Source organism: Bos indicus x Bos taurus, chromosome 3 (genome assembly GCF_003369695.1).
Source record: "Bos indicus x Bos taurus breed Angus x Brahman F1 hybrid chromosome 3, Bos_hybrid_MaternalHap_v2.0, whole genome shotgun sequence".
Taxonomy (NCBI): domain Eukaryota; kingdom Metazoa; phylum Chordata; class Mammalia; order Artiodactyla; family Bovidae; genus Bos; species Bos indicus x Bos taurus.
The window spans coordinates 15392695-15414227 of NC_040078.1; the positions used below are offsets into that span (position 1 = coordinate 15392695).

A 21533-nucleotide genomic window follows, 5' to 3' on the forward strand; every position below is an offset into this window, starting at 1 on the left:
GCCCTGCGCGCCTTGCGGCTGCGCGTGGTGAGGCGCACCCTGCCTCCGCTGAGCCCTGTTCTCCAGCCCCGCCTACCAGCTTTACAGGCTGCTCTGGGATTTCCTTTCGCCTCCGGTTGGGGCTGCTGTTTCGCTTCACCGACGGTAGGCGTAATGGATTTTGCACTGCTTAGATCTTAACTTTCCCTTCCCTGCATCTGCAGCTCACCTTTTTATCAGCACTGTTATCATTAGTTGTAGGGATGGTCGTGTTTTACTAATGATGAAGAGGGGGAAAATCTTCAAATCCTCTTCTACTCACTTGCATTTTTGAGGGCTGGAATGGGGAAGAGTTCTGTATAATTTATCCATTCTTCAATCATCCGACAAATGTTCAGTGAGCACAGCACTAGCGCAGCGTGCTGTGCTCCCTACTGGCGATACACATTGACCCCTGCTCTATTAGGCTTTGGCATGGACAGATCAACAGACAAAGGAGTTAGGCCACTGGGTGCTATTATTAAGTCATTTTTACAATTAACTGCAAGCAGCAAGAGCTACAAAGGAGATGCGAGATTTGTGAGCTTGTGTTACAGGAGTGGGTGTGTGTGTGACAAAGAGAATTTCTCAGACATAATGACAGGGGCTGAGATCTGAAAGAAAGATGAATAGGCATTAACTAGGCCTGGAGGTGAAGAGTGGTGCAAACTGAAGAAGAGTCTGTGAGGATTCTGAGGAGAAAGGATAGAGAACAAGGGGGCCAGTCCATGGCAGGCTGTAATTAGAGATTGGTCCCCGTGCCTTGGCACTTACCCCTTACAGTCTGATTTCTACACAGCAGCCAAAGTGATCTTTTAAAAATATAGACCTGATGGCAGCGCTTCCCTGCACCAAACTGTCCAGTGAATTTCCATCTTGGAATAAAATGCAGACTCCTCACAGTGGCCACGAAGGCCTTACAGAATCTGACCCCCAACCTTTTTCTCTAATTTCACTTCCTGCCACTCCCGCCCTCACTCCCTTTGTCCAGCACTCCCTACCCCTTTGTTTTGTTTAGTAGTGCTCATGGCCATCTGAAGTTCTGTGTTTGTTGTCTATCATCCCCGCTAGAACATACGCTCCACCGGGTCAGGGACTTTATCATCTTATTCATTACTGTATCTAGAACAGTGCCTGGCCCATAGTAGATGCCCAATTATTATTTGTCAAATATTCACATTGGGGAGCACATAGCAGGGGTGCCCTGCGCATTTCAGGGTGTCAGGAGAATGGTACTGATGGTAGAGACATTAAGGCTGAAGACTTACTGATGAAAAAGAGTATTTATTCTTTTTTTTTTTTTTTAAGAGAGAAGAAAATATCCTAGCTCAGAGCAGAGGCAAGATGGAATGTGGCCTCTTAGGCAAAATGTGATTGGAGCATATAGTCCACACGGAGGGATGAGAAATGAAGCTGAAACAAAGATGCCAGGTCCTGTAAACCCTCTTAAAAAGCAGTATGGAGCCATTGAAGGATTTTAGGAGGGAGAATGGTAGCTTCAGTGTTTGTATTTGAGTTACACCATTGAATGCTTCTTGAAGAATGGATTGGAGGAGAAAAGTAGAGTGTAGGAGGTCAAATGAGAGGTGTTTCAGTAGTTAACAAGAGAAATGATAGGAAGAAGGATTTGAGGAGAGGACAGAATCAGGCACAAGCCCCAGGTTCTTCAAGGAAGAGGTTCTGTTCATCGGGATAGAGAACACAGGAGGAAGAGTGGGTTTGGCTGGAGGAGATGATGCCCTCGTGATGGTGCTGCTGAAGTGTCTGTGAGACTCCAGCAGGAAAGGTCTGGAGGGTAGAGTCATCACAGAGTCCATCTCAAGAGGAGGATTGGGATTGGAAGTGCATATTTTGGAACCAAAAGCAACCAGAAGATAATCAAAGCCATGGGTTGTCTCTGGAGAGAGCGTGATGTATGAGAAGAGAAGGTCTAGGACAAAACCCAAAGGAGCAGACAAAGGAGGCGAAGCCTGCAAAGGAGAAGGAACAGCCAAAGAAGGGAGAGGACCTCCAGAGCAGCAGAGTACGAAGTCATAAGAACAAAAGAGAATGCTTCTAGAACAGAGGGGCCGGTGTCAACTGAGGTAAAAGGTACAGTTAGATAAGTGCTGTGTGCTTAGTTGCTCAATTGTGTCTGACTCTGTACTGTAGCCCGCCAGGCTTCTCTGTCCATCAGGATTCTCCAGGCAAGAATCCTGGAGTGGGTTGCCATGCCCTCCTCCAGGAGATCTTCCCAACCCATAGATCGAAACCAGGTCTCCTGCATTGCAAGCGGATTCTTTACCATCTGAACCACCAGGGAATCCCTGGCTGGACATTATTCACTAGACTTAGCAACAGAGGGATCATCAGTGACCTTGGCAAGAGCAGTTTTGGGGAGCCAAGAGGAGCAGCTTCAGCCCATGCAACATAAGAAATGGAGAGAAGACTCACCAAGTGTAGCAACTCATCCCAGACGTTTGGCTGTGAGTAATATTACACACATTGTTGCATGAGGTTCTCATAACAACCCATGAGGCAAGAGGTTTGACGATGAGGAAACTGAAGCTCCAAGAAGTCAAGTAACTTCCCAGTATCTCAGTTCTAGTAAGGAATGAAGCAAGGGTTTTAATCCTGTATAATCACTAGGGTGTCCATGTCAAAAACACCCTTCCCCTTCCTTATTGCTTCCTCTTGAGGGAGACAATTGGTGGCAGCTTGAGGGAGCAGGGGTGGGAGTAAAGGCCTGGGACCGAAGACTCCTTCCGCTGTACCTGGAGGAAAAAAACAAAGGCTAGATAACCATAACAATAATAATTCCAGCATCCATATGGAGTTTTACAGTTCACAAGGACCACCTTCTCATACTTTTTTATCGGCAATGAGACTCATGACAGCCTTGCATGGGAGGCTCAGGACAGTGAGGAGTTGTTCAGCATTTGAATCATACTTCCTGTTGCCTCAACCAAATCCCCTCAATTAAGTCTCACTCTGGCTCTAATAGTCCTCTTCAGAGTTAGCTTCATTATTCTGGAAGTTCACCATTCTTTTGCTTCAGATCACACCAAAAACATTCCCTTAAACACTGACAAGCAGGGCCTTAAACAGCGAATGTGGTTAGTAACTTAACTCATTCATTCATTCAGTAAACCTGAGCCCCAATTCTGTGCTTGTCTCTTGAGGAAGAGTTTTAGGTTTCAGAGAAATAGGAACTGTGAAATTTGCCCTGTGGCCATTTAGAAACTCACAGAAGGGACTTCCCTGGTGAAACAGTGGATAGGAGTCTGCCTGCCAATACAGGGGACACAGGTTTGATCCCTGGTCTGGGAAGATGCCACATGCCATGGAGCAGCTGAAGTCCATGCGCCGCAACTATTGAAGCCTGCAAGCTCTAGGGTCTGCGAGCTGCAAGTACTGAGCCCGTGTGCTGCGACTACTGAAGCCCGCACATCTAGAGCCCATGCTCTGCAGCAAGAGAAGCCATCACAATAAGAAGCCCGTGCAACCGCAACAGAGTAGCCTCCACTCACCACAACTAGAGGAAGCCCATATGCAGCAAGGAAGACCCAGTGCAACCATAAATAAATAAATAGATAAATAATTGTTTAAAAAAGAAAGAAAAAGAAGCTTACCGAAGACTAAAAATATACTACTGAAATGTCAGGGAGACTGTAAGACATGATGACTAAGATCTGCTTGGGCTTCAGAGTAGGAAAGAGCTGCATTTAGGCTTGACTCTGCCACTTACTTAACCTCTCTGAGTCAGTTTTCCCCGTAACATGGGGCTGTCAGGCTAATGCATGTAGTAAGCACCCATGAAAGATTAGCTATTGGTATCTTGAGAAAAATTACAGGAAAGCATATGAGGTACAAATACTTTCATTTGCACTGGACTTTACAGGTATGCTATGGTTATTGTTTAAGAGTTGGTTAATTAGGGGCCTTGTTCACCGAAACTTGGTCTCACCATGTCGTTCTTTCTCTTACCTTCTGGCTGAATTATTCAGCCTCTTTTCTCCACTGAATTTCCTCACTGAGCTATCCTTATTCCATTACTCTTTATATCCTTAATTAAAGTTTAATTAAGCAGTTGTTTCCTGATCTTCGCCTATGCTGTCTCTCCTTTGAATACCCTGGATCAGCCGGGGCTGGACCCCGGCAGCTGTCCCAGGTCTCAGTTGCAGCATGTGGGACCTTCCGTCTTTGTTCGTCGAGCCATACAGGATCTTCAGCTGTGGCATGCAACCTGGCAGCTGTGGCTCATGGGATCTAGTTCCTCAACCAGGGATTGAATCCAGGCTCCCTGCACTGGGAGAGAGGAGTCTTAGCTCCTGGACCACCACGGAGCTCCCAATATTAACTTAATTTATAGAAATTATGCTTTTTATTGGAGTCAAAACTATGAACTCCTTATTGCCTGTGATTTTAAATCTTGTTGAAAGCTTCCTCACCCTAAGACCTACAATCTTTTCTTCTAAATGTATAGCTTTGTGTTTCACAATTAGGTCTTCAATGTGTGAGAAGCTCACATTTGTAAAAGTAGAGTAGAAGTGAGGACTCCTTGAGGGGTTGGTAACAGAGGCAGCAGAGAAGACAGGAGGCACAGATTAGGTAGCTTTGCTATCACTCACTCACCCTCTATAGGGAAGCTCTACTCACTTATCCCCTGCTTAGCAAAACCTGTATCTTAATTAATATGTTCAGAGGAGAAACTTTGATATTCTTAAAGCAAAAGACATGCTATAAAAATGAACCAATCATCAAATAAAGAAGAAGTTACACAAAACTAAACATATGATGCTATCAGTAAGAAATTCAATATGCATAGAAACCTAGAAACAATCTTCTGGAAAGTAGAATAAAAGGTATGTGAAGGAAATGGGAAAGAAAAGATAAAAGGATTAGAGAAACCCAGGAGGGCCAAAAAAAAAAAAAAGAGTTGGTTAATTAAACCAACTATTGCCATAATCACTTGGCAACATGTCAAATTATGTGTCAGATCATCAGTTGTACACATTAAACTTACACAATGTTACCTCTCAGTGGCAGTCGCGGTTTAGTCGCTAAGTCGTTTCAGACTCTCTTACCCCATAGACTGTAGCCCACCAGGCTCCTCTGTGCATGGGGTTCTCCAGGCAAGAATATTGGAGTGGGTTGCCATTTCCTTCTCCAGGGGATCTTCCTGACCCAGGAATCGAACCCAAGTCTTTTCCATTGCAGGGAGATTCTTTAATGACTGAGCTAGAGACATAAAAAATTTTATCTCTATAAAGCTGAAAAAAAAGTTTGTTGATGAATCCGGAGATGAAGCTACAACCTAGTAATTAAGGGGCAGAAGGGTCTCACTGGAGGGAGAAATCATTTGGTGTCAGTAATCAGTAACAGTGGTGTTTCTTCAGATCAGAAACCAGAGCTGAAAGGACAGATTAAAGGTTGACTGGTAAGGTTTTATCCATTCAGTTATCTCTTGGTATTTTTTGAGTCCTCCTCTGCCATACCCGACATGAGAGTGTCTCTCTTTGACCATGGAAGTGACAGTGGGACCAGGAGGAGGCACCCTCTTTGGGGAGTTGACTTGAGACCTACAGAGTAAGGAGCCTGTGACATGGTGCTTGCCAAGCTCCAAGGCTGGAGTTTGCTGTCTGAGCCAAGGGTTGGCTGAAGTGAGATCAGAACTTCTGTGCTGGGTCAGCCAAACTATTTTTGTGCTTTAGCTTCTCACTTATATGTATTTCCCAGTTGCCCTCCCTTGGTGTTTAGCTAAGTCTTTTTAAAGTACTGTGCAAAGGGAAACGAGGAACGCGTTTGTGGCCACCTAGTATGTACTCTTGCCTGGAAAATCCCATGGACGGAGGAGCCTGGTAGGCTGCAGTCCATGGGGTCGCGAAGAGTGGGACACGACTGAACGACTTCACTTTCACTTTTTACTTTCATGCATTGGAGAAGGAAATGGCAACCTACTCCAGCATTCTTGCCTGGAGAATCCCAGGGATGGGGGAGCCTGGTGGGCTGCCATCTCTGGGGTCGCACAGAGTCGGACACGACTGAAGCGACTTAGCAGCAGCAGCAGCACGTCCATAGTGACTACTGCAGCCTGGGCATTTGAGGTGACTCCCCTAGGGCAGTGGGTCTCAGTTGTCCCCTACAGGGCATTTTGGAAACATGTCTTTAGTGGAGACCATGATTAGGAGCAATTGGCTTTTCTAGTAGTCACGTACGAGTGTGAACGTTGGACCAAAACAGAGGCTGAACGCCGAAGAATTGATGCTTTCAAATTGTGTGCTAGAGAAGACTCTTGAGAGTCCCTTGGACTGCAAAGACATCAAACCAGTCAATCCTAAGAGAAATCAGTCCTGAATATTCATTGTAAGGACTGATGCTGAAGCTGAAACTCCAGTACATTGGCCACCTCATGGGAAGAGTTGACTCATTGGAAAAGACTGATGCTGGGAGGGATTAGGGGCAGGAAGAGAAGGGGATGACAGAGGATGAGATGGTTGGATGGCGTCACCAACTCAATGGACATGAGTTTGAGCAAGCTCCAGGAGTTGGTGATGGACAGTGAAGCCTGGCATCCTGCAGTGCATGGAATCACAAAGAGTTGGACACAACTAAGCAACTGAAGAACAACAATTAGGAGCACTTTTGAGAATTTAGTGGAAGGAGGACAGGAGAGAGATCCAACCAGTCCATTGTAAAGGAGATAAGTCCTGGGTGTTCATTGAAAGGACTGATGCTAAAGCTGAAACTCCAGTACTTTGGCCACCTCATGTGAAGAGTTGACTCATTGGAAAAGACTGATGCTGGGAGGGATTGGGGGCAGGAGGAGAAGGAGACAGCAGAGAATGAGATAGCTGGATGGCATCACCGACTCAATGGACATGGGTTTGGGTGGACTCCGGGAGTTGGTGATGGACAGGGAGGCCTGGCGTGCTGTGATTCATGGGGTCGCAAAGAGTCGGACACGACTGAGCGACTGAACTGAACTGAACTGACTCAGCATATTAGAGCACTTCCAACTATGTAATATATTTAGTTGTAAAGAGTTTCAATGTGGTAGTAGTCCTACCAAAACCATGAACCAACTGCAAATATGTAATGAAATTTTTTTTACTGACTTCATTCAGGTTTAATTTATATACTATAAAAGTTTCTCCTTTTAAGTGTACAGTTCAATGATTTTGAGTAAATTTATAGAATTTTGCAATTTCGATTCCCACTCCAGCTGCAGGCAAGCACTAATCTGTTTTCTGTCTCTCTAGATTTGGCTGTTCTAGAATTCCATATAAATGGAATCATGAATGTGTGGTCTTTTTGTCTGGCTTCTTTGACTTACCATGATGTCTTTGAAGTACATTCATGTCATAGAATGCTTGGAGAAGTAAATGCAACCCACTCCAGTGTTCTTGCCTGGAGAATCCCGGGGACGGGGTAGCCTGGTGGGCTGCCGTCTCTGGGGTCGCAGAGAGTCGGACACGACTGAAGCGACTTAGCAGCAGCAGCAGCAGCATGTCATAGAATGTATTGGTATTTTGTTCCTTTTTATTGTTGAATACTATTCTATTTAATGAAATACCACAGTCTGTGTATTTGTTCACCAGCTGATAGACATTTGGTTTGTTTCCATAAATAACGCTGCTATAAATATTCATGTGCAACTCTTTGTGTGGATAAATGTTTTCTTTTCAGTAGCTACCTAGAAGTGGAATTGCTGGGTCAAATGGTAACTCTGTTTAACATTTTGAGAAACTGCCAAAATGTTTTCCAAAGTGGCTGCACCATTTTACATTCCCAAGTTCTAATTTCTCCACATCCTTGCCAACACCTGTCATTGTCTGTCTTTTTGATCATAGCCATCCTAATGTATGTGATGTGGTATTTCATAGTGGTTTTGATTTGCATTTCCTTAACGAAAAATGTTGTCAAGCATCTATTTGTGTTCTTGTTGGACATTTGTACATTATCTTTGGATAAATGTTTCTTCAAGTCCTTTGCCTGTTTTTTAATTGGGTTATCTTCTTATTTTTGAGTTATAAGAGTTCTCTGTATATTTTGGATACTAGGCCGTTATCAGAGATGTGATTTGAAAATATTTTATCCCATTCTGTGGGTTTTCTTTTCACTTTCTTAATGGCATCCTTTGAAACACAAACATTTTTCATTTTGATGAAGTCCAATTTATCTTTTTCTTCTATCATTTGTATTTGGGACTCATAAATAAGAAACCATTGTCTAATGAGACTTTGAACTTAAGCTATAATGAGATGAGAATTTGGGGGACCTTGAGAGGAAGTAAGAGTGTTTACCAGTGGGAGAGACATGCCTTATTGGGGAACAGAGGACGGACTATGGTAGATTGCCTCCTAGATGGCTCCCAAGTGATCCCCACCACCTGGTGTGCATGCCTTTATTTAGCCTCTCTGTCCAACACACATCTCTATGGAAGACCTGTGTAGGGACTTTGCTGGTAGTCCAGTGGTTAAGACTGCTCCTAATGCAGGGGCCACAGTATCGTTCCCTGGTCAGGGAACTAAGATCCCACACGCCACACATGCGTAACAAAAAAATAAATAAAGCAATTACCCTTCAGTTGGGCTTCCCTTGTGGCTCAGCTGGTAAAGAATCCACCTGCAATGCGGGAGACCTGGGTTTCATCCCTGGGTTGGGAAGATCCCCTGGAGAAGGGAAAGGCTACCCACTCCAGTATTCTGGCCTGGAGAATTCCATGGACTGTATAGTGCATGGGGTTGCAAACAGTTGGACACGATTGAGGGACTTTCACTTTATCCTTCAATTAAAAAAATAAATAAAATTAAAAATATATATATATTAATAAAAAGATGACTGTTATCCTATAGGATATTGTAAAAATGATAATGTGTGGCTCCTGAGGCTAGGACATTGTGGCTTCTGCCTTACTGTCTCTTAGACCGCTCACTGGGGAGGAATCTAGCTGCCATGATGGGAGGACATTCAAGCAGCCCTGTGGATTATTCCATGTGATGGGAAACTGAGGCCTTCTGCCAACAGCCAGCCCCAGTTTATCACTTATGGTAGGTGATGAACTATGTTAGGCTTCCCTGGTGACGCAGACAGTTTACTGCCTGCAATGTGGGAGACCTGGGTTCGATCCCTGGGTCGGGAAGATCCCCTGGAGAAGGGAATGGCAACTCACTCTAATATTCTTGCCTGGAGAATCCAATGGACAGAGGAGCCTGGTGGGCCATAGTCCATGGGATTACAAAGACTCCACATGACTGAGTGACTAACACTTTCACTTTCAGTTAACTTGGAAGCAGAGCCTAAGCGCAGTCAAGCCTACTGCAGATGACAGCAGCCCTGACCAATGTCTTGGCAATAATCTTTTTAGAAACTGCAAGTGTGAACCATCCAGATAAGCCACTCCTGCATTCCTTTCCCACAGAAAATGTGAGATAACAAATGTTTATTGTTGCCTAAAACAAAGAAAAAGAAACCACTGGCTAATCTTCCTTATTCCAGAAATGTTATAGTTTTAGCTCTTATATTTAAGTCTGTGATTCATTTTGCTTTGATTTTTTATTATGGAGTGGGGTAAGGGTCTAAGTTTATCTTTTTTGCACATGATATCCAGTCATCTCAGCACCATTTGCTGAAAAGAAATTCCTTACTGAATTGCTAAGGCTTAGAATCAAATAGTAAATTTGTTAAGACTTGTGGAATGCATTGAATCTTATTTATAAAGACTGATTTTAAGCATTTTTATTTATCATGTATTTTATATTTTCACAGCATAATAATTACATTTTGTAAAAATTACATGAAAATTACACACTGAAATTATTAATTCATGGGCTGTTTTTCCTTCTGTTAAATCCTAATTTATTCCATTTAGGTTAGTACATATCTGACTATTCTATAATGTCTTGTAGATAATCCTTCCTAAGCATTTATTTATTGAAAACATATTTTCCTATAAATAAAAGTCCCATTATCTTTCCTTTATATTCCAATTAAGGCAACAGTATTTAGTCTCTTAATTGTGTGTATAGGTAAGTCATAGTATCTATACCTTTATTTCAGGATAGTAGAGAGTATGTGAGGAAATACTTATTATGAAAAGGGGGTGCTCAGGCTATTGGGCGGAGATTTCCCGTGAAAGGGAAAGTGAAGCTCAGGAACAGAGGCAGACCAGCCCCTCCCCAGCTGAAAACCAGTCCATCTTGCTCAACCCTGGAGTCCTGGATTCTGTTTCATTATCGACCAGTTATCCCCTGACCAATGCCTTTGAAGAACACAGATCCAGAAATGGTGCCACGTAGCCAGCACTTTGGAAGCCAACTTGGGCTTCATTTTTAGCAGAGAAAACACACCGTGGAAAACGGGACAATTTTAAAACAATACGAAGCAACACTGCAGACCAGCACAGCAGCTTTTGAAAATAACCAGCAGCTAAGGTAGCATTTGGGACGCCAGGAGGCACTCACCTCCAGGTGTGATGTGTGTCACAGGACTCTGGATACGAATCTGTTATCAAACACAAGTCTGTGTGCTCAGTGCAGTGAGGCCAGATAAGACCAAAACATGTCGAGTTTGGAGCAAAGAGAGGTTTACTGCAGGGCCGTGCAAAGTTGCTTATGCCTTAAAAACCCCCAACTCCTGGAAAACTTTCAGCCAAGCCCTTTTACAGGGAAGGGTGGGGGGCGTGGTTAGTTGTTGCAAACTTCTTGGTGTCAGATCATTTTTCCTTAAGGTCAGGTCATGGTCAGGTCACCATGTTGCTGTAAACCTCCACCAGAGCGAATGTTATTCTCTGTTCTGACAAAGGCCAAAGTGCTAAGGCTTAATTTCCACTCTCCGAGGCCCAGGCTAAGAGGAGGAGTCCCTGGGCTGGCCAGTTACTCTGCCCCAGAGCGCTGGTCCAGCACCCAGTCTGTGTCCTTCCACCAGTGCCCAGGCCCTGCTGAAGAGGCAGATCTCAGCGGGTGGTGCACTCAGGGGCAGGTCCCCAGAGCCTGCCCAGCCATCATCACTGAGGGAGCCAGGCGCCCAGCACCCAGCCAGTCCTCAGGTTTTTCATTTAAACCGGAGCAAATTATTTGTGTAAGGTCAGTGGGAATACATGTGGTAGCAAATGCCCATCAGGTTAGTGCCCAGCTCACAGCAGTTGCCCTTCTCAGAACAGCTCCACCCGCAGAGGTAGACCTGAAGTCTTGATGGGCAGTGTCCTTGCAGCTTAACCCTGACCTCTGCCACCTCCTAGCAGGTAGACAGCTGATCTCAGCTATATCAGTTTTAGAAATGTGAACAGAGAGACTGAAGCTGGTTGAAGCTGTGCATGGCACTTAATGGCAGTGCCATGCACTCCAGTTGCTGAGGCCTCTGTGGATGGTGACCCATGAAGACTGACACTGCCATTAGACCCCAGATGGGGAATGGAGGAGAGGGCGCAGTTGCCTCGAAGCCTGGGCCTGGCCAGGGAACGGTGTGGCGAGGGCTCTAGAGCTTTGTGGGACACAGCCCTCAGCCTGTCCCCTGACCCCCCCAGCTCACTTGCTGGCCCCGAAGAGAAGGCCTCTCATCTTCTTCACCCACTCTCTGCCTTGAGGACCACTGCCCGGTTGAGTGTTGGCAGCCATAGGGTCCCATGTGTACCTGCTCCACCCCTTATTACAAATCCAGGTCCCACCACTGAGTAGTCAAGGGACTATGGGCAATTTCATGACCATTTAGAGTCTTAAGTTCCTCATCTCTAAAGTGGGGAAAAAATTAGTATCTGCCTTGTGAGAATGAAATGAGACAATGAACATAAAGCAGCGTAGAATAGGTACTCAATAAATATAATAACCAACTTTATTAAGATAAAATACAAAAGCCTCAAGGGCAAATCACCTTGATAGAAACAAAACAAAAGACTCAACAAAGTCTCTGCCTGCAAAGGGAAACAGGCAAGGCAGAGGGACTTTAGAGCCAGCAGAGCAGGTCAGGGCAAACAGTATGTGCTTAATAAAAATTGGTGGACCAAGTGAGCTCGAGGGAAGTAAGATGCTGGATATCACCTGCTCTCCTCCCCAGAACACGTCATGTACAGCATTTCCTTGAGAAACAGGAAGTCTGAATTTGACATAGTGATGGTGGTTCAATTAAATGGAACAATTTGGCACCTAGCCATCCTGGGCCAGGCCTTCTGCTTGAATGAGTAAGATCTCATTTGTGGAATTCCAAGCTCCTTATGTAAACTCAGCCCTACCTTGTTGTAGTATTTGGTGCCAGTCTTCATTAACATGGTGGTGAGCCCTTGCCTGTCGCGTGGGAGACCGAGTTCGATTCCTCAAGGGGAGGCCACACGCCCTTTTTGGGCTTCCCAGATGGCACTAGTCATAAAGAACCTGCCTGCCAATGCAGGAGACATAAGAGACGAGGGTTTGATCCCTGGGTCAGGAAGATCCTCTGAAGGAGGAAATGGCAACCCACTCTGGTATCTTTGCCTAGAAAATCCCATGTACAGAGGAGCCTGGCAGGTTACAAACTGTGGGGTCGCAAAGCCTGAAGTGACTTAACAGTATGCTGGGCGTTATCATACTGACACCTTACAACAATTCTGTGCGATGGGAGTTATCGCTTCCCTTTTATAGATGAGGAACAGAGGCTTAGAGTGATTAAGCAGTTTGTTGCTGTTCAGTCACTAAGTCATGTCTGACTCTTGGCCACCCCATGGACTGCAGCAGGCCAGGCCTCTCGTCCCTCACCATCTCCCAGAGTTCGCCCAAGTTCATGTCCATTGAATCGGAGATGCCATCCAACCATCTCATCCTCTGCTGTCCTCTTCTCCTTTTGCCTTCAGCCTTTACCAGCATGAGGGTCTTTTTCAGTGAGTTGACTGTTCACATCAGGTGGCCAAAATGTTGGAGCTTCAGCTTCAGCATCAGCCCTTCCAGTTTATTGATGATCAAACAGCCAGTAAATAGTGGAGCCACGATTCAAACCAAGCTCCTCTCACCGAGACCATAGCTCCTCTAGGGTTATGGGGACCTAGAAGAAATGGTCAATTTCTCCTGGAGTTTATTTGGAAACACTTCACTGAGATAATTAAAAAAAAAAAAAGACAAGTGGTTCCCGAGGGTCTACTGCGTACCAGGCACTGTGCTTATCTTACTGATTGTAGTAATGACCTTGTGAGGTGATGGCGTTTAACAGATGGGGAAGTTTAACTGGTGAGGAAATAGGCTCAGGGAGCTAGAGTCAGCCAGGTCTTAAATGTGTATGTCACTCCCACTAAATCTGTGATGTGGCCCACGAGGCAAAACAAGCTCCTTCTCACATCCACTGAGGATACAGCTTTGTACCACACTTTGCAGTTTCTGAACTGCTTTACACAACCTCTCTGTCCTGTGAGAAAGGAAAATCAATTCCTTCTCATCTGTATCTGCTGATGAAACAAGAGAGGCCCGGGGAGGCACCGGCCCCCTGCCCAGGGCCCATCCTCCCTGCACTTCTCTGGTTAATACTCCTTATCCCTCACCCCTTCTCCATGAAGCCCTGTTGGAAGGGTCTCTGTGCACAGCTGTTAGCAATTTTGTCCTTATCTGTAAGCATCTGTGTGTCCGACTCCTGCAATCTTTGCCCTAGGGCAAAGATTGCTTAATCATCGCTCAGGATTTTGGCCTCAGTATTTTTGTACCATGATCCTCTTTTATTAGTATTAACCATTATCAGCATAACTTTAAAATATTTTCCTTAAGAAGGCAGTGTGCCTGCTGTGGTTCCCATCCTTTGGGATTCGGGAACCTCTACCCAATCCTTCATTCAGATCTTTCATCTAGATTCTTCCTAAAGCTGTCATCCATACATGCCTTCTAGAATTTCATAGATGTATAAGCCCTCAGGAAGCCAGTCAGTCGCCCTTTACAAGTATGGTTGCAGTTGCCTCACTTCCTGGGTCATGTGACACTCCCGTGGTTTCACGTGACTCGTTCCATTATGCCGGAATTAACCCGCAGAGCTAATCTGGTGTCCCCTGCATCCCTGTTTTTATTTAGTTGATCTCTATCCCTCAGAAGTTTGGGAACCCCAACGTCTTCTTGCCTGGTGATGGAGCTTTCAAGTCCTTCCAGAGAGGTGAGTGGGGCAAGGCTTCTAATTGTTGCTGTCATGGACTTTCTGGAATTCTGGCTAACCGGGCTCTGAAGCAGGTCATCATGGCTTTTTGATGGAGGGAAGGTGGGATTGAAGGAGAAGTGGTTGGGAAGAGGGGTGCAGGAGGGTTCTGCTTGGGGTGGGCAGAGAGCAATTACTAGCAGAGATCTTGGAGGGAGGGCTGGACTCAGATGTCCGTGGGCTTTGTTTCATTCTGTTAAAGGTGGGAGACTATAGGCAGTTGAGCCCTGCCTAGGAGAGTAGATGAGAGGCCTAGGAGAGTAGATGAGAGGTGGAGAGGGGCTTGCCTTCTAGCCACTCCTCATTGTGTTCTCAGGAGTATCCTATGCCTCGGGGCAGAGTAGGAATCATGGCTGCCAGCCTCATGGGATTACTTCTACTTCATACAGTGTCGTGGGTATCAGGTAAGTGAGTCAGAGAGAAGGGAAGGAGCCCCAAGGCTCCCCTTCTGCCATATGGTCTTTGGCAGTCTCTGGCATACTGGTGGTGGACTTAAGTAGATGCTCAATAAATCCTTTTGCGTGACTGAGAGCAACAGTGGGGTGGGGGTACAGCAAGATAATTTTAAAAAATATTTACTTATTATTTATTTGTCTGAGTTGGGTCTTTGTTGTGGCATGTGGGATGTAATTTCCTGACCAGGGATCAAGCCCCTTCCCCTTGCATTGGGAGCTCAGACTCTTAGCCATTGGACTGCCAGGGAGGCCCAGGAATTTTTGAAACAAGTATTTTGTCTTTCTTTTCAACTAGTGCGTCCCTTCTCCCCGTCTTCACCCCTCAGCCCTTGCCTCTCTGTGTGCCCTCCCTGCCAGGTGCCCGCCCCTGCAGCCCTAAAAGCTTTGGCTACAGCTCGGTGGTGTGTGTCTGCAATGGTACATACTGTGATTCTCTGGACCCCTTGACCCTGCCTGACCCTGGCACCTTCAGCCGCTTTGAGAGCACTCGCAGCGGGCGCCGAATGGAGCTGAGTCTGGGGACCATCCAGGCCAATCGCACAGGCACAGGTAACCACCCCTTACCCAGGCTATGGTCCTTCTGGGGCCAAGTCATGCCAGCGATCAGCATGGAGTTTCTCCCCTGTGCACTGACGCCTTTTATTCCCTGTGGATGTCCCCAGGGTTGCTGTTGACCTTGCAGCCAGATCAGAAATTCCAGAAAGTGAAGGGATTTGGAGGGGCCATGACGGATGCTGCTGCCCTCAACATCCTTGCCCTGTCTCCTGCTGCACGGAATTTGCTACTCAAATCATACTTCTCCGAAGAAGGTGAGGAGGAAAGGGACAGGATGACATAGTGCAGTTGGCTCTTTGACCTCTCCTTTCACCCTGACATCCACCCATCCCTGACATTTGGGTCTCTGTTAATGCCCGGTGGGGAAAAAAAATTGTCCTATCCATCCGCTGAGTGCCGGGGGCCTCCAGCTCAAATAGTCTGCCCTTCACCCTGCACCCAAGTTCCCTTTGGCCCTGACTCAGGAATTTCTGCAGGAATTGAATACAACATCATCCGGGTCCCCATGGCCAGCTGTGACTTCTCCATCCGCACCTATACCTATGACGACAGCCCTGATGACTTCCAGCTGCTCAACTTCAGCCTTCCAGAGGAAGATGTCAAGCTCAAGGTGGGCACTCTGGCTGCCTCAGGCCCCAGCAGCATTGATACCTGGTGGTTGAGGGGCCTCAGGCTAGAGCAGTTTGCAGAGAGACATAGAACTCAGGATGGGAGGGTAGAGGCCGAGGGCTAGGCCAGATACGCTGGTTGGGCCAGTCTGTCCATGTTCCAACTCTGGGTGTCTTTCCTCAATACCTTTGTTTCCAGATACCACTGATTCACCAAGCTCTGGAGTTGGCCAACCGCTCTGTCTCACTCTTCGCCAGTCCCTGGACATCACCCACTTGGCTCAAGACTAATGGGGCTGTGAATGGGAAGGGGACACTCAAGGGTCAAGCAGGGGATCTCTACCACAAGACCTGGGCCAGATACTTTGTCAAGTAAGGAAACAGCAGGGCCATCGGGTCTGGACCAGCCTCCCCTCTCACACGCCCTGGTCTGCGTCCCAACCCTTGACCTGTTCGGCTGCCAGATCTCAGCTCCTCTTTCTACCTTCTGGGCCTTTCAGGCTTAGGCCCCTCAGTTTTCCCCATTCAGTCCGACCTCCTAGTCTCCAGGGCCCTGGTCCCCTTTGTCGGCCATGATCCCTCACACCCTTGCCCTCGCCAGGTTCCTGGATGCCTACGCGGAGCACAAGTTACGGTTCTGGGCAGTGACAGCCGAGAACGAGCCTACTGCAGGGCTCCTTACCGGGTACCCCTTCCAATGCTTGGGTTTCACTCCTGAGCACCAGCGAGACTTCATCGCCCGTGACCTGGGTCCCATCCTCGCCAACAGCACACACCGCGACGTCCGACTGTTGATGCTGGATGACCAGCGCTTACTGTTGCCTCGCTGGGCCCAGGTGGTAAGGACCAGGACTCCCGTGGGTACCTTGTCTAGATGCTCAGTTGTGTCTGGCTCTTTTTTGACCCCATGGACTATAGCCCTCCAGGCTCCTCTGTCCATGGGATTTCCCAGGCAAGAATACCAGTGAGTTGCCATTTCCTTCCCCAAGGGATCTTCCCAACCTAGGGATTGAACCTATATCTCCTTGGCAGGCAGATTCTTTATCACTGAGCCACCTGGGAAGCCCTTAGTACCCTAGTGACCCCAAATCCAGCATCCAGATGACTAGCTCCAAGAATCTCCCAGGTTGTCACTTTAAGCTCCTCTAAGTTGTGTTCATCCTGCGCCCACCTCTCAAGTTCTAGTGCCTCTTCCAGATCCCTTGTGTAGGACCCAGGCTCCATGGCTCTGTCTCCCCAGTATCCCTTCCCTTTCTCTGTACAGGTGCTGGCAGACCCAGAAGCAGCTAAGTATGTTCATGGCATTGCTGTACATTGGTACCTGGACTTCCTGGCTCCAGCAAAAGCCACCCTGGGGGAGACGCACCGCCTGTTCCCCAACACCATGCTCTTTGCCTCAGAGGCCTGTGTGGGCTCCAAGTTCTGGGAGCAGAGTGTGCGGCTGGGCTCCTGGGATCGAGGGATGCGGTACAGCCACAGTATCATCACAGTGAGCCACCTCAGTCTCTCCTTCCGCACAGCAGACCACCTTGGACCCCTCGCTAGTCTCACCGGAGGCTGACGGGGGCTCTCCTCTCCAGCTTTTCCCCAGCTCGCTTACTCTTGGGGGCAAAGTTTGAGGATATCATGATGCCCTCTATTGCCTTCCCTTCAGAGATCTATGCACCCCATCACCTTGTTCTGAATGCTTGAGCCGTTGTATCTGCCTCAGATTTCTCAGTTTCTCTGGTGATGCCTCTGTCCTCAAAACCCCTCCCTCCTCAGATTTTTCGCTTTTGGCTATGCTGGGTCCTCATTGCCGCTCGGGCTTTCTCTCGCTGCGGCAAGTGAAGGCTCCTTTCTAGCCTTTGTGCACAGGCTTCTCATGGCAGTGGCTTTTCTTGTGGAGCGCAGGCTCTTGGCATGCCAGCTTCAGTAGTTGTGGTGCATGGGCTTAGTTGCCCCGCGGCATGTGGAATCTTCCTGGATCAGGGATCAAATCTGTGTCCCCTACATTGGCAGGAGGATACTTAACCACTGGACTACCAGGGAAGTCCCCTCCTTAGATATTAAGGATATAAAACACACCCCTCCCAGGGCTGAGGCCCCACAGCCCATCTCCCTCATGTGACACTTAACTGTATTCACTGGGAGCCCAACGTGGAACCTTTGTCTCTGCCCTGTTCCTACCCTAGAACCTCCTCTACCATGTGGTCGGCTGGACCGACTGGAACCTCGCCCTAAATCCTGAAGGGGGACCCAACTGGGTGCGCAATTTTGTTGATAGCCCCATCATTGTGGATATCGCCAAGGACACATTTTACAAGCAGCCTATGTTTTACCACCTTGGCCACTTCAGGTGAGTGGAAGGTGGGCACTCCGACTCCATGCCAGGCCTAGCATCTCCTGCACTAGGCTTGTATCACCCACTATGAGGGAGCAGGAAGGTGTGGAGAGTGGGAAACTTGGGAGGCTCGCATCTGTCCCTTTTGCACCATGTAGGTAGGAAGTGACTAGATGGCATTTGAGACAGACAGTTCCTCAATGCCTGATGCTGAGGCTAGGAGGCAGGAGGGCAGGGCATACCTAACTGCATGGCTGGAGGCCTGGAGAGTTAGGGCAGGTCTTAGGAATGGTTCTGGGGGCCGGTGTGCGGGGGGCAGGGTGGTGTAGATGGTAGGGAAGGTGACTTCTCAAGTGATAGACTGATGAAAGCTACCCTCAGGGCTGGGGTCCCTAACAATGCCTGTTCCCACTTCAGCAAGTTCATTCCTGAGGGCTCGCAGAGAGTGGGGCTGGTTGCCAGTAAGAAGAGCGACTTGGACACGGTGGCACTGTTACGTCCTGACGGCTCTGCGGTTGCGGTCGTGCTGAACCGGTGAGAGCAACGGGGCCTGGGAACTGGGATGAAGAGGAGACGGTGGGCTTGGCGGGATCACACACTCCGCTTCTCCTCCCTACCTCCCCCAGCTCCTCTAAGGACGTGCCTCTCACCATCAAGGATCCCGCCGTGGGCTTCATGGAAACTGTCTCACCTGGCTACTCCATTCACACCTACCTGTGGCGTCGCCAGTGATGGAGCTGATACCCACGCTTGCGCCTGGGCTCAGCATGGACATTAAAGGGACACGGTCAGCCCACAAGCCGTCTGTGGCTACAGAGGGTACAGCAGGACCAGGGGGAGCTTAAGTGACGTAAGCCCAGAGGCAGTGGTTTGGGTGACTCATTCTCCCCTCTAGTTGGTGCCAGGGGCTGGAGGGCCCTAGGGACAGGATCGGGACGCCCCAGTGGCCCTCCACCCCCGTGCTTGTGTGAGCGTGTGCTATGCGCTGGTTGCCTGTGGAAACTGGGCCCCGGCCCAGGGTGAGCTCACTGTCTGTACAAACACAGGGGTAGGGGGTGGGGTGGATGGAGAGAGAGGTTAAGGAGAGGAAGAGACGAGGAAGGCCGGACCCAAAACTGGGAACTGTTTGTCTTTCTTGGAGATGCAGAACCAGGCCCGTGCAGATGTCAGCACCAAGGCACAGGCAGTGAACGAAGCCGAGCACCAGAGGGTAGACTCGAGCACCAGAGGGCCCCCCGTACCAGCTAGGAGAAATGGCAGCTCTTAAAAGACACAATGTCTGATCTCAGTCCATGTGAGCAGTTTTATTTCTGGGGAGGGTGGCACCCCATTTCCACCATACCAACAATGGGGAAACACAGGAGCCTCTGGAATGCATGACAGTAGAAAAATCAGTCCTGAGAGCATGAGGATAAATCATTCCTCTTCATCCTCCTCAGCCATGCCCAGGGCCTGGGTGCCTGGGGCCCGGGCAGATGGTGCCCGCTGGATGGAGACAATGCCGCTGAGCAAGGCATAGCCGGCCATGGCTGCCAGCCCCGCCAGCACAGTTAGGATCTGGTTCCGGCGCCGGTATGGCTCCTCCTCAGTCTCTGGGTTTGCTGGTGTCTGGCGTGGAGGTGGTGCCTTAGCTGAGGGGAGAGGAACGGAGATGGGTGGGAGGCTGGTTCCTGGATCCCTGCCCACTCTCCCCAGGACCAGCACCCCCCACCTCCCCACCCATCCGCCCCTTACCTCCTTCCCAGGGGAAGTACAGGCTGAGGATGTGGGCGCAATAGGCACAGAGATTGTGCAGCCCCCGCAGGTGGGCCTGCAGCTTCCCACTGGGCAGCTTTGCCTGTTGCAACAGGGCCAGGTAGCTGAAGACGAAGGCATCCAAGGAGGCGGGACTGCAGCAGAGAAAAGAGTGGGATGGAGAAGGGGAGAGATGGGGTCAGAGAAGAGTTGGCCCTGGGAAGATAGGCTCTGGGCAGCGGGGGACCACCGGGGGAGAAGAGGACACACAGCCCTGGTCCTGGGGTGGGGAAAGTGCCCCAGGTGGCGCCAGCCTGGCCTTGAATGGGACTCTATCCCAGGGCTGCATAAAGGGCACATTGAGTGCCCCACAGCTCAGCAGGCCCGTCCCAGGCCTAGCGGCCCTCCACCCTCCTGTACCACTGAGGCGGCTCCAGCCCCACACACAGCCCTGCCTTCACCAGACCCAGTGTCTGTGCCGAGCGCCTCCTGTCCAGAGCTTGAGCCCCAACCCTAGCCCCTGTGGCTACATTTGAACCTGTATCTTCTTCCAAGCCACCTATGACTCCCCTGGAGTGAGACTCACGCATCTCCAAAGAAGAATTTCTGAGAGCCCAGGCGCTGAGAGAGAAGAGTCAGGCATTCTTGGGCCTCCTGGTATAGCTATGGAGGGGACACAAGGTCGGCTCGCGGCTGCGGGTTGGGTACCGCCTCCCCTCCCACGCACTTGGCCCCTCCGCCGTCATCCTGGGGGCTCCTGTTGTACAACACCCTCCTGTCCCAGAGGTACCTCCTTCTCCAGCTCCTCCTCATCCTCAGGCCTGTGCTCCCCACACAGCAGCTGCAGCCGTTCCATGTACTGCCGCTGCATGCGGCCAGGCAGGAAGAAGTTGAGGGGAAAGGGCATTGCCTCTGCATACCACTTCCGGGTCACTTCCACATAGTTCTTGGCGTCTATCCAAAAAGTATGTATCTGCATTGGGTATGTAGGAAGGAAGAGGCTGGTCTGAGCCACTGCACCTGCCTGACCCAGGGTGGGATTCTGGTTCCCATGCTGGGTGTGTGTGTGTGTCTGTGTAGGCCTGGGCACTCACCAGCACTGGGAGCAGCTTCTCCTCCAGCAAGGACATGAAGGCCAAGGTGTCTGCTCCTTGGCGGGCTGACAGGTCGTAATCCGCATTGTACTTCTGTGGAGGAAACGTCCACGGTGAGGTGGATGCTGGGGGACTGCGGGAACGCTTCCTCAAGGAGGGAGGCCTCCTGTCCGGCACCACCCACCCTGACCTCTGAGCACAGCAGAGGTAGAGTAAGGAGCTTTTCTTGCGGAGGCCCCCTCGCCTGGGCCCAGTCAGTAGCCTGTTGCTGTTGGCGGAAAGCCTGGACCTTGGAGCCTGCTGGCCGTCAAGGTCCCGCGCCCACTGGGGGGAGGAAGGAAGGCCCAGCCACAAACCCAGGAGCAGCTCCCAGAGTTTCCACGGAAAGCTGGCGGGATGCCTGCTGACGGCAACTTTCTAACAGTAACTTCCCCAATCCAGACACCACAAAACTAGCAGCGCAGAGCTCAGATGCAAGCTGGGCCTCAATCAATGCCTCGGGAACTAGGGGACGCCATCCTCATGCTCCTGGGACCCAGTGAACCCATGTCGAGGGCTCTCTGGCTAGTTCTCTCAATGCTCAACTCTTGGCCGTTTCTTGTTTCATTCCATGGTCCAGGCGCCACCACCA

At 49.1% G+C, this 21533-nt stretch overlaps 2 protein-coding genes across 4 annotated transcripts in view; one reads left to right on the forward strand and one right to left on the reverse strand.

Moving 5' to 3' along the window:
- Window positions 1-21533, forward strand: part of GBA (glucosylceramidase beta) — a 22508-nt gene continuing 975 nt past the window's right edge. The window contains exons 1-12 of one of the 3 annotated variants that reach the window (XM_027531252.1): window positions 1-144; window positions 14016-14094; window positions 14450-14537; window positions 14946-15137; window positions 15251-15397; window positions 15620-15753; window positions 15951-16123; window positions 16353-16590; window positions 17016-17240; window positions 17926-18089; window positions 18492-18608; window positions 18701-19362. In XM_027531252.1, coding sequence (XP_027387053.1) covers window positions 14068-14094; window positions 14450-14537; window positions 14946-15137; window positions 15251-15397; window positions 15620-15753; window positions 15951-16123; window positions 16353-16590; window positions 17016-17240; window positions 17926-18089; window positions 18492-18608; window positions 18701-18806 — 1611 coding nt within the window. In that variant the 5' untranslated portion in view covers window positions 1-144; window positions 14016-14067 and the 3' untranslated portion in view covers window positions 18807-19362. Of the gene's footprint in view, window positions 145-13926; window positions 14095-14449; window positions 14538-14945; window positions 15138-15250; window positions 15398-15619; window positions 15754-15950; window positions 16124-16352; window positions 16591-17015; window positions 17241-17925; window positions 18090-18491; window positions 18609-18700; window positions 19363-21533 lie in introns of those variants that run through there. The other 2 variants (XR_003509313.1, XR_003509314.1) reach the window with 2 other exon arrangements.
- The window catches only part of MTX1 (metaxin 1), a 4998-nt gene continuing 2822 nt past the window's right edge, over window positions 19358-21533 (reverse strand). Inside the window, exons 4-8 of the mRNA XM_027531276.1 lie at window positions 20903-20995; window positions 20599-20781; window positions 20395-20471; window positions 19809-19963; window positions 19358-19705 (exon numbers count right to left, since the gene is read on the reverse strand). Of these exons, the coding sequence (XP_027387077.1) occupies window positions 19491-19705; window positions 19809-19963; window positions 20395-20471; window positions 20599-20781; window positions 20903-20995 (723 nt within the window). The 3' untranslated portion in view covers window positions 19358-19490. The remainder of the gene's footprint in view (window positions 19706-19808; window positions 19964-20394; window positions 20472-20598; window positions 20782-20902; window positions 20996-21533) is intronic.